Genomic DNA, 14,114 nt, shown 5'->3' with positions numbered 1-14,114 from the left:
CTAAGTTCACTTCAGAATGTGGTAGAATTAATTTTTTTTTTTTGGTCATTCTTTTTTAGGGTTGCACCTGCAGCATATGGACATTCCCGGGCTATGTGGTGAATTGGAGCTGTAGCGCTGGCCTACAACACAACACTGGACGTGAGCAATGCCTGTGACATGTAACACAGTTTGCAGCAACGCTGAATCCTCAGCCCACTGAGCAAGGCCAGGGATTGAACCTGTGTCCTCATGGATACTAGTCAGATTCACTTCTGCTGAGCCACGAAGGGAACTCCTAATTTTTTTATCTTTAACATTCTAATGTGCACGTAGTGGCATAATACTGCAGCTTTAATTTATAGCTTCTTAATGACTAATGGATCTGAATGCCTCTCAAGGACTTATTTGCGATCTGTACATACTTTTTTTTTTTTTCTTTATCCAGGGTTGCGCCCGTGGCATATGGAGGTTCCCAGGCTAGGGGCCTAATAGGAGCTATAGCCGCCGGCCTACGCCAGAGCCACGGCAACACAGGATCTGAGCCGCATCTGCAGCCTACCGACCCACACACACTATAGCTCACAGCAATGCCAGATCCTTAACCTGCTGAGCGAGGCCAGGGATCGAACCCGCAACCTCATGGTTCCTAGTCAGATTCGTTAACCACTGAGCCACGACGGGGACTTCTGAATATACTTTTTTGAAGTATCTTTTGAAGTATTTTTGTTCATTTTTTTTGTTTTTGTTTGTCTGCACTCATGACATATGGAGGTTTCCAGGCCAGGGGTTGAAATGGAGCTGTAACTGCCAGCTTACACCACAGCCACAGTGAGGCCAGATCCGAGCTGTGTATGTGACCTATACCACAGCTCATGGCAACGCCGGATCCTTAAGCCACAGAACACGGCCAGGGATTGAACCTTTGTCCTCATGGATACCAGGTGGATTTGTTTCCCCAGAGCCACAATGGAAACTCCTATTTTTACTCATTTTTATTGTTGTCTTTTTTCTCCTTTATTTGGCTTTCACTTCCTCCTTATTTTCTCCCCCCCCCTTTTTTTTCTTTTCTTTTTACGGCCACATCTGCAGCATTTAGAAGTACCTGGGCTAGGGGTCCAATTGGAGCTGTAGCTGCCAGCCTATACCACAGTCACAGCAATGCCTCAACTGAGCCACATCTGCAAACTATGCTGCAGCTTGTGCCAATGAAGGATCCTTAACACAGTAAGCAAGGCCAGGGATCGAACTCGCATCCTCATGGAGACTAATCAGGTTCTTAACCCAATGAACCACAATGGGAACTCCTTAGAATTAAATTTTTAACATGTATCAATTTAAAAAAAGCAAACATGATATGTTAAGGGACAGGGTTTAGGAACATTTATTTAACCCCACATTAGCTTCAAATACCATTTTAAACTCCCCAAGGAAAACAAATATGATAAATGATAAACACACAAATAATAGAAGAATACTGGCACCAAACCTTATAAAAAGCCTGGAGATCCCCAATAGGAGGTGAGACTCTCAGGTAATCCGGAAATTTATCTTGCAGGTGAGCAATGAGCATGCCAAACTGGGTCCCCCAATCTCCTACATGGTTTATCCTAACACCAAACACAGAATATAAAACCACTTAAAAGAGAAGCATGGTTAAATTAGAGGAATTGTATTCCATTGGGAACCACTAACGTTAAGTGCCAATATATCACATTTAGTAAATATTTTACTGAGGTAGTTCCTCAACTGGTCTGAGAGGCAAGGATAAGGTCTGTTGTAGTTACCACCACATATCCGTATCAGAGGCTGCAAATAGCAGGCCTCCAGAATTTGCTGAATGAAGTTCCTTCCAATGGACTGTCATCTGTTTACTGTGTAGTTAACTGGGCCAATGGCAGCTGGGGCAATGTTGGTCATTACCACAGTTTTATGAAAATTTAACTTTGCAACCAATTATCTTAATGTAATTTAGACAGCGGTTGCCACATGTCAATGGACAAAATTCTTCATAATACGTCAATCTAACCACTTCTCTTTCCTCTCATCCAATCTCACACCACTGAATCACCTCTTAGCTGGATTATTAAAACAGCCCCCGAGTCTATTACTAGAGTTCTCCCTTCTCTGCCTAGCTTCCTCTCAGGAACCAGAGTAATCTCTTTACCTGACATGCTCTACTGAGACTCCCCGAAAGCTTTCTCTTGCATTTAAGAGCAAAATCCCCATGTCCTACCATGTCCGACAAGGCCCAGCACTAGCTGTTTCTTGCTCACCTTTCCCGCTAGAGTACATACCCTGAGTATACAGGAGGCACTTGAGAAATACTTGTGGAACAAAGGGGGGAGCTTTTTCCTTGGTTCCACACCACACCCCAAGTCTAAAAAGCTATGAGTCCAAGGCCAAGGGTCCAAGGACATAATTTAAAAGCCAAATGGGTGATTATGAAGCAGAACCACACTTGTGAGTCCCTGGTTTATTCAGTCTCTTTCTCAAGTGACATTTTCCCTTTTCTAGAGAAATCTCCAAGGAAAGGCAAGAGTACATACCGCAGCACGTCATATCCTGCAAACTCAAAGAGGCGGCTCATGCTCTCTCCTATGATTGTTGACCTGAGATGGCCTACGTGCATCTCTTTAGCTATGTTGGGAGAGGAAAAGTCTACTATAACCTGGGAGAGATAACAAAGGTTTTTTAAAGGAGTGAAACAAAGACTTAATGATAAACTCAAGACCTAAATAGTATTTTTTTTTGTCTCTTGTCTTTTTTTGTTGTTGTTGTTGTTGTTGCTATTTCTTGGGCCGCTCCCGCGGCATATGGAGGTTCCCAGGCTAGGGGTTGAATCGGAGCTGTAGCCACCGGCCTATGCCAGAGCCACAGCAACGTGGGATCTGAGCCGCATCTGCAACCTACACCACAGCTCACGGCAACGCCGGATCGTTAACCCACTGAGCAAGGGCAGGGACCGAACCCGCAACCTCATGGTTCCTAGTCGGATTCGTTAACCACTGCGCCACGACGGGAACTCCCTAAATAGTATCTTGATTGTAATTCAACTGTGTTAGGCTTTCTGATGAAGTATGTCCATTGTTAACTGATTGTTTTGAATCACACTCAGTTAAACCAGTTACCTATTTTTTATAAGTTATCAGTTAACTATCTCAAACGCCTTACAGAGTGCAATGAAAAAAAAAAATCACATAGCAAGTAAGACTCGGGGAAAGGCTACTTCACAGCTATGTTACAGTCTCAAAATATTAATGACTAAATCTAAATATAAAAAGTGAAAGCCACTCCTAGTTATAGCTAATACAGTCCTTTTTTTTTTTTTTTTTAGCTAATACAGTCCTAATGCACTATAACAGCAACTGAAAACTGTACGGATACCTTTTTGTTTGCTCCAATGGCAGGTAGTTGAACACCATTCACCAAGAGATTGGTCAGCTGTTGTGATACAAAGCTTTTCTTTAAGTGAATATTAATGAAACCTAAAGAACATTATAGAAGAGAAAAAAAAAATCAGCCTCCAATCTTGAGGACTGTTTACTCCCAAAGACTTTCTCAATTTCACTTATGCTGGCTCCAGGCTCCTAATCTGGCACTGGTAAAACTTTTCTGGCTTGTGGCCTTGGTTTGAGCCCTCCTGAAAGTCCTCTGTTTCAGCATTCATTTCAAACCTTCACTGCTCTCCTGAAAACTTCCTATTTAATTTAGGCCCCCCCTCATTCCCAGTAAATGACCTGTTCACCTCTTATCAGAAAAGAGATAATACTTCTGCCACAAACTTATCTGCCATTATCTATCTTATTTTTGTGGATGAACAAATGAACCACAGGATAAAGTAACTCACCCAAGTCCGGGTGGCTACTTCTAGACGAAAGCCACAGTTTCCTAACAATCCAAGGTGCTTTCATCATCTTGTTCAGTATACAAGTTTTAACCCTAAGTTTATATTAATTTTTTTTTCTTTTTTTCCTCTTTTGTTGGCTGCCTCTTAGCATATGGAGTCCCTGGGCCAGGGCTCGAACCTGCGTCCTGGTGTTGTAGAGACGCCACTGATTCCCTTGTGCCACAGTGGGAATTCCTGGTTTTCTTTTCCTAGTTCAGATGAACTCGGCATCAATACAACTACTTAAGAAAGGTGACATTATTAACAATGACGACATACCGGGACCAGCAATTTCAACTTTTTCAATATATTCATTGTCTGGAAGATTTTTGGTAATGTTTTCAGCAATTTCTCTTGGGTTAACTTTCTGTTCCTTTGTTTTGAGCATCTATAAAACATAAAATGATTCACTACACAACAGGTTTCAGCAAGTTACTTGGAAATGCACAAATGACAAAGTACAAGATGCATTTAGCATGAGATTCATCAAAATGCAGAAGCAGAGAAGACCAATGACCTTGTAAAGGGATAGATCAAGCATCAACAGTGCCAAAAGGAATACAGAAGTGCCAAGACCACAGACCTCCATTTCAAAATGAGTGGCCACAACTATCCAGAACTTTTTTCTTTCTTTTTTAGGGCTGGACCCATGGCATATGAAGTTCCCAGGCTAGGGGCTGAATCAGAGCTGCAGCTGCTGGCCTATGCCATAGCCACAGCCACGAGGATCCGAGCTGAGCTGCAACCTACATCACAGCTCACGGCAATGCCAAATCCTTAACCCATTGAGCGGGGCCAGGGATCGAAGCCAAAACCTCATGGATACTAGTCAGGTTCTTTACCACTAAGGCACAATGGGAGCTCCAACTATCTAGAACTTTTTTTTGGTCTTTCTAGGGCCACGCCCATGGCATATGGAAGTTTCCAGGCTAGGGGTCGAATCAGAGCTGTAGTTGCTGGCCTATGCTGGAGCCACAGCCATGCCAGATCCAAGCCAAGTCTGTGACCTACATACCACACTTCATGGCAATGCCAGATCCTTAACCCACTGAGCAAGGCCAGGGATGGAACCTGTGTCCTCATGGATACTAGTCTGTTTCATTACTATGAGCCACCACGGGAACTCCAACTATTTAGAACTTTTTAATGAAGAGTTTTAAATGTAATGCTTGTTTCCAGGATACTTACATTTCTAATTTTCAAATCATAAAAGTGTGCAATATTTAGATTTGCGTAACAAATAGCAACCCTTGGAGTTCCTGTTGTGGCTCAGTAGGATAAGAACCTCACGTTGTCTCTGTGAGGATGCAGGTTTGATCCCTGGCCTCACTCAGTGATTAAGGATCTGCCATTGCTACAAGCTGTGACGGAGGTGGCAGAAGGGGCTTGGATCTGGTGTTTCTGTGGATGTGGCATAGGCCTACAGCTACAGCTCCAATTCTACCCCTAGCCCCGCGAACTTCCATATGCCATGGTGCAGCATTAAAAAAAAGAAAATACTGGAGTTCCCATCATAGCGCAATGGTTAACGAATCCGACTAGGAACCATGAGGTTGCGGGTTTGGTCCCTGCCCTTGCTCGGTGGGTTAAGGATCCGGCGTTGCCGTGAGCTGTGGTGTAGGTTGCAGACACGGCTCAGATCCCGCGTTGCTGTGGCTCTGGTGTAGGCCGGTGGCTACAGCCCTGATTCGACCCCTAGCCTGGGAACCTCCATATGCCGCAGGAGTGGCCCAAGAAATGGCAAAAAGCCAAAAAGCCAAAAAGCCAAAAAAAAAAAAAAGAAAATGCATAAATAGCACCCTTATAAGTGAATCACAACATAGACACATGAAAATTATCTAGAAGAAATCTGATCTCTTTAGATTAACCCTATTTATTCAGCAATGAAAAGAGAGCAAAAATCCTAAACAGGGAAAATAAACTACAATCACATTGGACAATGTAGCTATTAAAAATTGAGAACTCCTCTGAATGAATACGAAATATACAAGCCCACCTCATAGACTCAACTCCATCAAATATTTGATGGAAATGCAGGGTCTAAGTGGCTAACTTTTAATCCCCCAATAATAACATACAGCAATCCTGGACACAAAGAAGGGAAGTGCCAAAACAAAACAATACCAACTATTACCCTTAAAAACTGAGAATATATTTATAATTTAAATACTCAAATTTGTGCTTAAAAAAAATTAAAAATACATATTCCCTTTCCTCCAATTTCCAGAACTGTGGAAAATGTTTTCTCTGAGGATACAACAATTCACTTTAACTTATGTAAATAGTAATGATAATTATAATATGTAACAAAATTTTTTTTTTTTTGGTCTTTTTGCTATTTCTTGGGCCGCTCCCACGGCATATGGAGGTCCCCAGGCTAGGGGTCAAATCGGGGCTGTAGCCACCGGCCTACGCCAGAGCCACAGCAACGTGGGATCCGAGCCGTGTCTGCAACCTACACCACAGCTCACGGCAACGCCGGATCCTTAACCCACCGAGCAAGGGCAGGGACCGAACCCGCAACCTCATGGTTCCTAGTCAGATTCGTTAACCACTGCGCCACCACAGGAACTCCGATATGTAACAAAATTAAATCACCAAGAATGCTTAACAAAAATACAATCACCTGAGAAATGCCCATAGCACTGTTACACTGATAGTCCCCGAACTTGGGCTGTTGACTTGGTGTCACTATCAGCGGAGGGTTTTCCAAATCTGGATACGCAGCTTTAATGGCACAACCAAAGACCTCTTGTAGGCCACTAATGATGTTAATCATATTTTTACTTGGTTTGTTCCTTTCTGCTTGAAGACTCTGTAAGAAAAGAATGCAAATGTCATTATATTCTAAATTATCATACAAAAACTCCCCAAATATTTTCAGAAACCTTCAAATGCCTTGAGAACCAAAAGGCAACATACACTCACACTGTAACGTTCTCGTATCTGGGGTATGTTGAGAAACATAACAGGACACATTTATTCCATTCACACAGACCTACACGTGAAATGTCCTGAGTACTTTCTTTCCACTGTTATTTTATCACAACAGAACTGGGAATAGGGAGTAAAAGTGGCTGAATGAAACTTCTCAGCTTCTCTAAAGCACAGAGGAAATAGTATAAAATTGATCCTAAATAACTTCCTATCATAAACTGGACATGAAGGCTCTATGGTCAAAAGCAAAACAACAACGACAAACAAACAACAGTGGTAACAAACCTGACTAGAATCCACGAGGATGCAGGTTTGATTCCTGGCCTTGCTCAGTGGGTTAAGGATCCGGCATTGCCGTGAGCTGTGGTGTAGGTCGCAGACACAGCGCTGATCTGGTGTTGATGTGGCTGTGGTATAGGCCGGCAGCTGCAGCTCCAATTTGACCCCTAGCCTGGGAACTTCCATATGCTGGAGGTGCAAAAAAAAAAAAAAAAAAAAAATCTTCGGGGTGGGGGAATAAATTAGGAGTTTGGGATTAACATATACACACTACTATATATAAAACAGGAAAACAAAAAAGGACCTATTGTATAGCACAGGGAGATATACTCAATATCTTGTAATAACCTATAATGGATAATAATCTGAAAGAGAATACATATATATGTGTAAAACTCAATCACTTTGCCATACACTTGAAACTAACAGAATACTGTAAATTAACTATACTTCAAAAAAGTTGTAAATACATATATATACACATTCTCTCCATTAAAATGTTGACCTTTTCAAGGCATGGAATAAAACAGATGAACTATACTGATAGGTATTATTAACATATCAGAATAATCAGTTGTTTTATCTTACTGATAAATAATTCCATGTTGGATGATCCCTAACTTCTATTTCTTTCTTTGAAGTGGAATATATTCATTTAAGATGGTGTAGAATTCGTTTATTACTTCTATTCTTGCACTTTTCATACCTTCTCCAAATTATCTCTCTCTACCACCAGACTTGTGATTGCAAGGAGAGTGTGTTATTCACACTCTCCCCTGGCACCCAGCATTTCATTGTACCTGCCATGTAGCAGGTCAGAAATGGTAACTGAACACACATGCTCTTAATGGAAACACTACCTACAATTAACCATGATTTTATATTAGTCAAAACGTCAATGATGTGCAATATGAATGGCACCCATGACAGCAACTAAGTAGTGCTGAACTCATACCACTGAGTAATTCAAAGTATTGAGAATTTCAGAGTGAAATTCTTTATTTATGTGCATTATCTTACTTCACCTACATAACAACAATTGAGTTTGTGACTATTATCACCGTTTCCTCGTAGGGGCTCAAGATTAAGTAACTTGCCAAAGAAAACAAAGCCTAAGTGGCAATGGCAGGCAGGATTCAAGATCAGTACTGTTGGAATGAAGAATTTAAGTTTTATCTTCCTCTGGACTTCCCGTCGTGGTACAGTGGAAACAGATCCGACTAGGTACCATGAGGTTGTGGGATCGATTCCTGGCCCTGCTCAGTGGGTTAAGGATCGGGCGTTGCCATGAGCAGTGGTGTAGGTAGCAGACTTGGCTCAGATCTGGCATTGCTGTGGCTGTGGCTGTGGCCGGCAGCTGTAGTTCTGATTCGACCCTAGCCTGGGAACCTCCATATGCTGTGGGTGTGGCCCTTAAGCAAAAAAAAAAAAAAAAAGATTTTATCTTCCTCATTACATCCTCTACCACAAGGAAGAAATTATATTATTAAACTCACTAGAAAACTGACTTCAGATTTCAGTTAATCAATAATTCACTGCCCTGTGGTGACACACTCAAAAAAGGGGAAGATAACGCTTTTACAATCTAAAGACTTACAATAACAAATACTAAAGGTATTTCGATATGAGCCTAAGACTCAAAACCTATGGTAGATAAATTTCAACCTTTGCATCTTTAAAGCCTGGGGTACCAGTATATATGTATGCACGTGTGACTGTTTTGTGCATATATGTAAACACATGTATTAATCCATCGTACTTGATTTCTGTATCATGCAATTAAGTATTTGATTATAATTAAACACTCTTCCTAACCTGTTTCACATGTATAAGTCTCTTCTCCCTCCAAACGGTAAATTCCACGATGTTAAGAAATGTTACATATGGTACAAGCAACTCCACTACAACTCGATATAAGCGTTCTGAAACACCTCACATTATGCAAAAAACTACCTCCTAAAACAACAGAGCTTATGAGAAAAGTAGCATCAGAAATCTGTTGCTCGAAATCTGTGATTTTTCTAACAAGAGAACCATCATACAGCGATCTTGACATTGTTACTGATGCAAGATGTATCTGTAATTCCTATTAAGCACTAAACAAACACAAGACTTTATCTTGGGGGGGGTAGCTCAACGGGAGGGGGTATAAAAAAGTTGAGGCTCCTGAGTTAATGAAAACAAGGGTAAAATGCCTCTGAGACAGACAACCATCCAATATGTGTTTCTGAGTATGCGGCCAAAATGAGCCAGAGGAGGAGGGCAGGGTGAATGGGCACACCACACAGCGCCTTAATTTTTCTGCCTTGCTGTTTCCTGTTGTGTACCTTGTGCTCAGTGCTGTTACTCAGCAGGGTGAAGTATCTGTCAAAGAAACTGTGACCCCTCCACATTATACTCACAGAATTCTACTATTTACACATTAGAGTGAATTCTCACTATGGAAATGTGTATTAGAATATACCCTGCCTTACTGTGTTTCTTTTCCCTCCCAGCCTCTAGCACATAATAGGTATTTAATAAACTTTTGAATTGAAATAAACTTAGCAGGAAAATGAGTATGAACATGTGCAGAATAAATGAGATAATCAGAAAGGTGAGAAATGTGGGGGAATATTCCATGGAAGAGGAATTTTGTGATTTTTTTTTAGAAGACTCAAAGACAAAGCTCTTTCAAGTAAAACATATCAAGTAGGTAATAAAAAAAGACGTCATGGGAGCCAGGCAAGCAGAGTCTAAGATGACTAAATGTGGTCAGCTTTGGGAAAAGGCATAATGCCAGAGCAGCCTGGTTGAAATTAGAACACACACACACACAGGAGAACAATTACAGGAGTGAGGCCATCTTCCAGAATGTGTCATCAGCAGACCTGAAAGACAGGCCAAGAAATGAAAACCCCAACTGAAGCAAGGTTAACTTGTGACCAAACTGATAAAAGTGATGAACATTGTTATAGATTATTAAATCATTAAATAATATGGCACAAGCATCATGGAAAAAGATGTTCTGAAATTCTAAGTGGAAAAATAAAAATACATGACATTGTAAACATAAAATTATAAAATAACCAACTTAGGACAGAGAAGGACTGTGGGTGTATTTTTAAATATTTCACTTTGATAAAGGCAATTATTTAAAAACGAGCTGGCCAAGCATTTAGTATGACGAAACATTTCAAAAGGCCCTGGAAAGACAACAGTGATTTCTCCATTATTTGCACCAACAACTTAGTCCTAACCTGTCTAATGCAGGGAAAAAGGAGAGGGTTCTTTACTCCTGGTGCCAAATTCCTCAGGGTATTTGAGGATCTTTCAGAATCTTCAGTAACAACCGTTTTGAAAAGAGACACGACAATTCAAACTTTAGAATGAAACCAGATGGCAGAATACTCACTTTTTGAAGGATATTCAGCCGATACTTTAATTTTAAATTTTCCTCCCGCAATCGCTCCAAATTTGAAGAAGCTTCTGAACAGCTACAATTTTTCAACCGATCAATTTCAGCAGTCAGAAACTTAATCTCTTTCTCCTGTGAAAGAAAAGGCACTTTGTTCAGTCCATCCTTCAGGACTGATATCCACATGCTGTGAAACCTACTTCCTCCTCTCCACCTGGGTGTGGCGGAGGAGGTAGGAATGGACTTTCCCTTTGATAAGTTGCGATTATTCCTCCTTGAAATGTCTGAGGACGTTAGGATAGTATCCTTGATAAGAAAACAGTCAAGGGTGTGTGTTGAGGGAGAGCAACAGGGGTGCTGGCATGCTGTGGCATAAGCCTCAGATCAAGGCCAATAAGGGATAAGGCCAATGCAAAAGAAAATAACACTTCCAACCGAACTGCATTCCTAAGGGAGAGATTCCTCATTTGAATGTCCGAGCATTTACCAGGGCATAACGACAGCCAAAATACACTGCCATATGTGAGCTTATCTTACGTTCCAGGCACTGGGCTAAACACTTTTCGGAAATTATCTCTGTAATTTGTATCACAACCCAATGAGAGGGTACTTACATCCCCACGGACAAAGACCCTATGACTCAGAACGCTGAAGAACTTGCCCATTTACTTGACCAACTTGTATGCCATGACAGACGTGGTTTAAAGCAGCTCCTTTGAGGAGACAGGAGTCCTTCAACTACTCCCCCATCACCCCCTCCCGCCCACCCTACCTAGCCTAGAGGGTAAGGGAACTGTCACTTTCAACAAGCTATGACAGTTCCCTCCCCACGAATACTGAAGTCAAGAGAGCCAGCTCCTGCTGGATAATGAGCCACTCCATGGGCTTTTCAGGACAGCCCTTGCTCAGCATCATGGAGAGGACGGTGGCTGAGCTGCAAACGAGTTCTGGGTCTTCTGCTCTTAGTTCACTTTCCTCTCTCCCTGTTCCCGCGCTTCCGCGCGTGTTCCGGGAAGGATGGGCACTGATCGAGACGGGGGAGACTCAACACGCTAGGCTCCAGCAGCCCCCCGGAAACGCTGGTTTGGGGAAGTCAGAGAGAAGGGGACCCTCCACTTGGCTGAAGTCAGAGAGAAGGGGACCCTCCACTTGGCTGAATGCCAGTCGACTGAGCCTGGGGACCCTGGATTCTTCCCCTCCCACCCCTGGGAGAGCGTTCCTGTTCCTGGGAGGGCATTAGCTTCCGAGGCAGCGCGGGCCCGGTTCTCGGGACCCCGCTGCCCGAGTCTGAGGAAGCAGGCCGGTCCCCGCCTCGCTGCCGCCGTCCAGTCGATGCCTGGGCGGGATCTTGGGCCCTGGTCCCTGCCCTCCAAACCTTCCCAACAGCGCCACGAGGCGCTACCTGCTGCAGCAGCCGCGCGGAGCAGGCAGCGACTAAGCCGTCCATCCTCTCGCCAGCGTCTTACCCACCAACTCGCCGGAAGGGGAAGTAACAAGCCTCGCACGGAAGCGGAACCCCTCCCTCTTCGCCCCTCAAGGTCCCGCCCAGCCGTCTCAAGGCTGACGGGCTGTTGTTGTCTCTGCTGCCCCCTGGTGGAATCTAGAAGACACTGCGGGGAGAACCTCCAGGGAATTCTCCGCCAGCATCCGAAACTTTAGGTTCCAATGTTGGGGCAGAGAGTTTGAAGCGAATCGGATCAAAGCTGCGCTGTGTTTAACTGACTTGGGCAGAGGCATTTCGCTAAAGCCTCTGTCTCTCAAGGGCTTTATTTCACCCTTCCGTGAAATGGGTACAGAACTAACAAAATCCATTCATTCAACAGCATTTACTATGCACATTAGTATGAGGGCACTCTTTGAGGGGCTAGGACACAGCTGGAAAAAAGTCAGATAAGGCCCTTGCTTTCATGGAGGTGAGCAAAATTTGCTACTGCAAAATGTGTCTCTTTGGTGTGAGAATTATTTTAGGCTGATTATTTCATGAAACAGAAGACTCAGGAAGTTTTTCGTTTTACCTAGCCTTTAGCTGACTGAAGAATTTAAGGTGCCTGTTCCGGGAATAGAGCCATCACCAGACATATCTGCCAATTTTATGGCGGGAGTGGGTTTGGTGAGACTTGGCAGGGCCTGGAGATCAGATGCCGCTTTTGTCTCATTGTCTCTGCAGGTCTCAGCAAACACTTGTGTACCAGCCATTTGCTTTCCCAGCCCTATGTGAATTGCCTTCCTCTCCTTCGAAAACTCAAAACATTACCCCCCAAATCCTCCTCTGTCTTTGGCTGAAGATGGTATTTAATGAGGGGGATTGGGCCATTTGGGGAGTTCCTCAGTTGTCCTGGGTCTGAGAAAAAAGACCAAGTTTAGAAAAGAGTACACAAAAACTCATGATCTGTAAATGGACTCTTCTAATGTATCCCCACAGGCTCCTTAGAGAGTCTTCTATACCCCGAAGTGCATGTAGCCTTCACCTAGAGCAGTGCTTGTCACAGGAATTGCTCAAAACTGTTTCTTTTCTTTTTTTTTTGTCTTTTTTTGGGGGGGGTCTTTTGAGGGCTGCACTCTCGGCTTATGGAAGTTCCCAGGCTAGGGGTCTAGTTGGAGCTGTTGCTGCCTGCCTACACCAGAGCCACAGCAATGCCAGATCCGAGCCACGTCTGCAACCTACACCACAGCTCACAGCAACGCCGGATCCCTAACCCATTGAGCGAGGCCAGGGATCAAACCCGCAACCTCATGGTTCCTAGGTGGATTTTTTTCCACTGTATCTCGATGGGAACTCCTCAGAAACTGTTTCTTTTTCTTTTTTTTTTTTTTTTTTGGCTTTTTGGCTTTTTGCCCTTTCTTGGGCTGCTCCCTCGACATATGGAGGTTCCCAGGCTAAGGGTCCAATCGGAGCTGTAGCTACCAGCCCACGCCAGAGCCACAGCAACGCAGAATCCGAGCCGTGTCTGCAACCTAGACCACAGCTCACGGCAACGCCAGATCCTTAACCCACTGAGCAAGGCCAGGGATCGAACCCGCAACCTCATGGTTCCTAGTCGGATTCGTTAACCACTGTGCCACAATGGGAACTCCATAGGGTAGGGTCTTTAAAGAGGAAATTGAATAGAATTGAAGTGAGGCCATGAGAGTGGGACCTAATGCAGTATGTTCAGTGTCCTGATGAGATAGTGCATGTGCAGACACACACACACACACACACACACACACACACACACACACGACCATGTGGAGACATGGAGGAAGCCGAGGGGAGAGCCCTCGGCAATAACCATCCTTGCTGCTGACACTCTGATTTCAGACTTCTAGCCTCCGGGACTGTGAGAAAATAAATCTGAGGTGTTTCAGCCTCCCCACACCCCAGCCCAGCCTGTAGCACCTTGTTATGGCAGCTCCGACACACAGGAGCCTCTGGAAATAGTCCTGGTGAGGCATAATGAACCAAAGCGATAATAGAAAAAAAAGAAAAAGAAAAAAAAAAAGGATGGAATCATGCTGTGTTTTGGAGGCAGGATTGACAGAACTTGCTCTTGGATTGGAAACCCCAAAATGAAGACACGGCGTATGAGAAACGGTGACCAGAAAGAAACGAAGAGGATCACGGGGGAAGAAAAAGATGATTGGATCCTTGAA

The 14,114-nt window shown here is 43.5% G+C and overlaps 1 protein-coding gene across 1 annotated transcript in view; it reads right to left on the bottom strand.

Moving 5' to 3' along the window:
• RARS1 (arginyl-tRNA synthetase 1) overlaps positions 1 to 11,975 on the bottom strand; it is a 39,444-nt gene extending 27,469 nt beyond the window's left edge. The window contains exons 1-7 of the mRNA XM_047783836.1: positions 11,884 to 11,975; positions 10,479 to 10,613; positions 6,495 to 6,683; positions 4,148 to 4,256; positions 3,367 to 3,467; positions 2,529 to 2,650; positions 1,469 to 1,589 (exon numbers count right to left, since the gene is read on the bottom strand). Coding sequence (XP_047639792.1) covers positions 1,469 to 1,589; positions 2,529 to 2,650; positions 3,367 to 3,467; positions 4,148 to 4,256; positions 6,495 to 6,683; positions 10,479 to 10,613; positions 11,884 to 11,928 — 822 coding nt within the window. The 5' untranslated portion in view covers positions 11,929 to 11,975. The remainder of the gene's footprint in view (positions 1 to 1,468; positions 1,590 to 2,528; positions 2,651 to 3,366; positions 3,468 to 4,147; positions 4,257 to 6,494; positions 6,684 to 10,478; positions 10,614 to 11,883) is intronic.
• Positions 11,976 to 14,114: the final 2,139 nt, after the last annotated feature.

This window comes from Phacochoerus africanus, chromosome 1 (genome assembly GCF_016906955.1).
Source record: "Phacochoerus africanus isolate WHEZ1 chromosome 1, ROS_Pafr_v1, whole genome shotgun sequence".
Lineage (NCBI taxonomy): Eukaryota > Metazoa > Chordata > Mammalia > Artiodactyla > Suidae > Phacochoerus > Phacochoerus africanus.
This window is presented reverse-complemented; position numbering and strand designations above follow the sequence as displayed.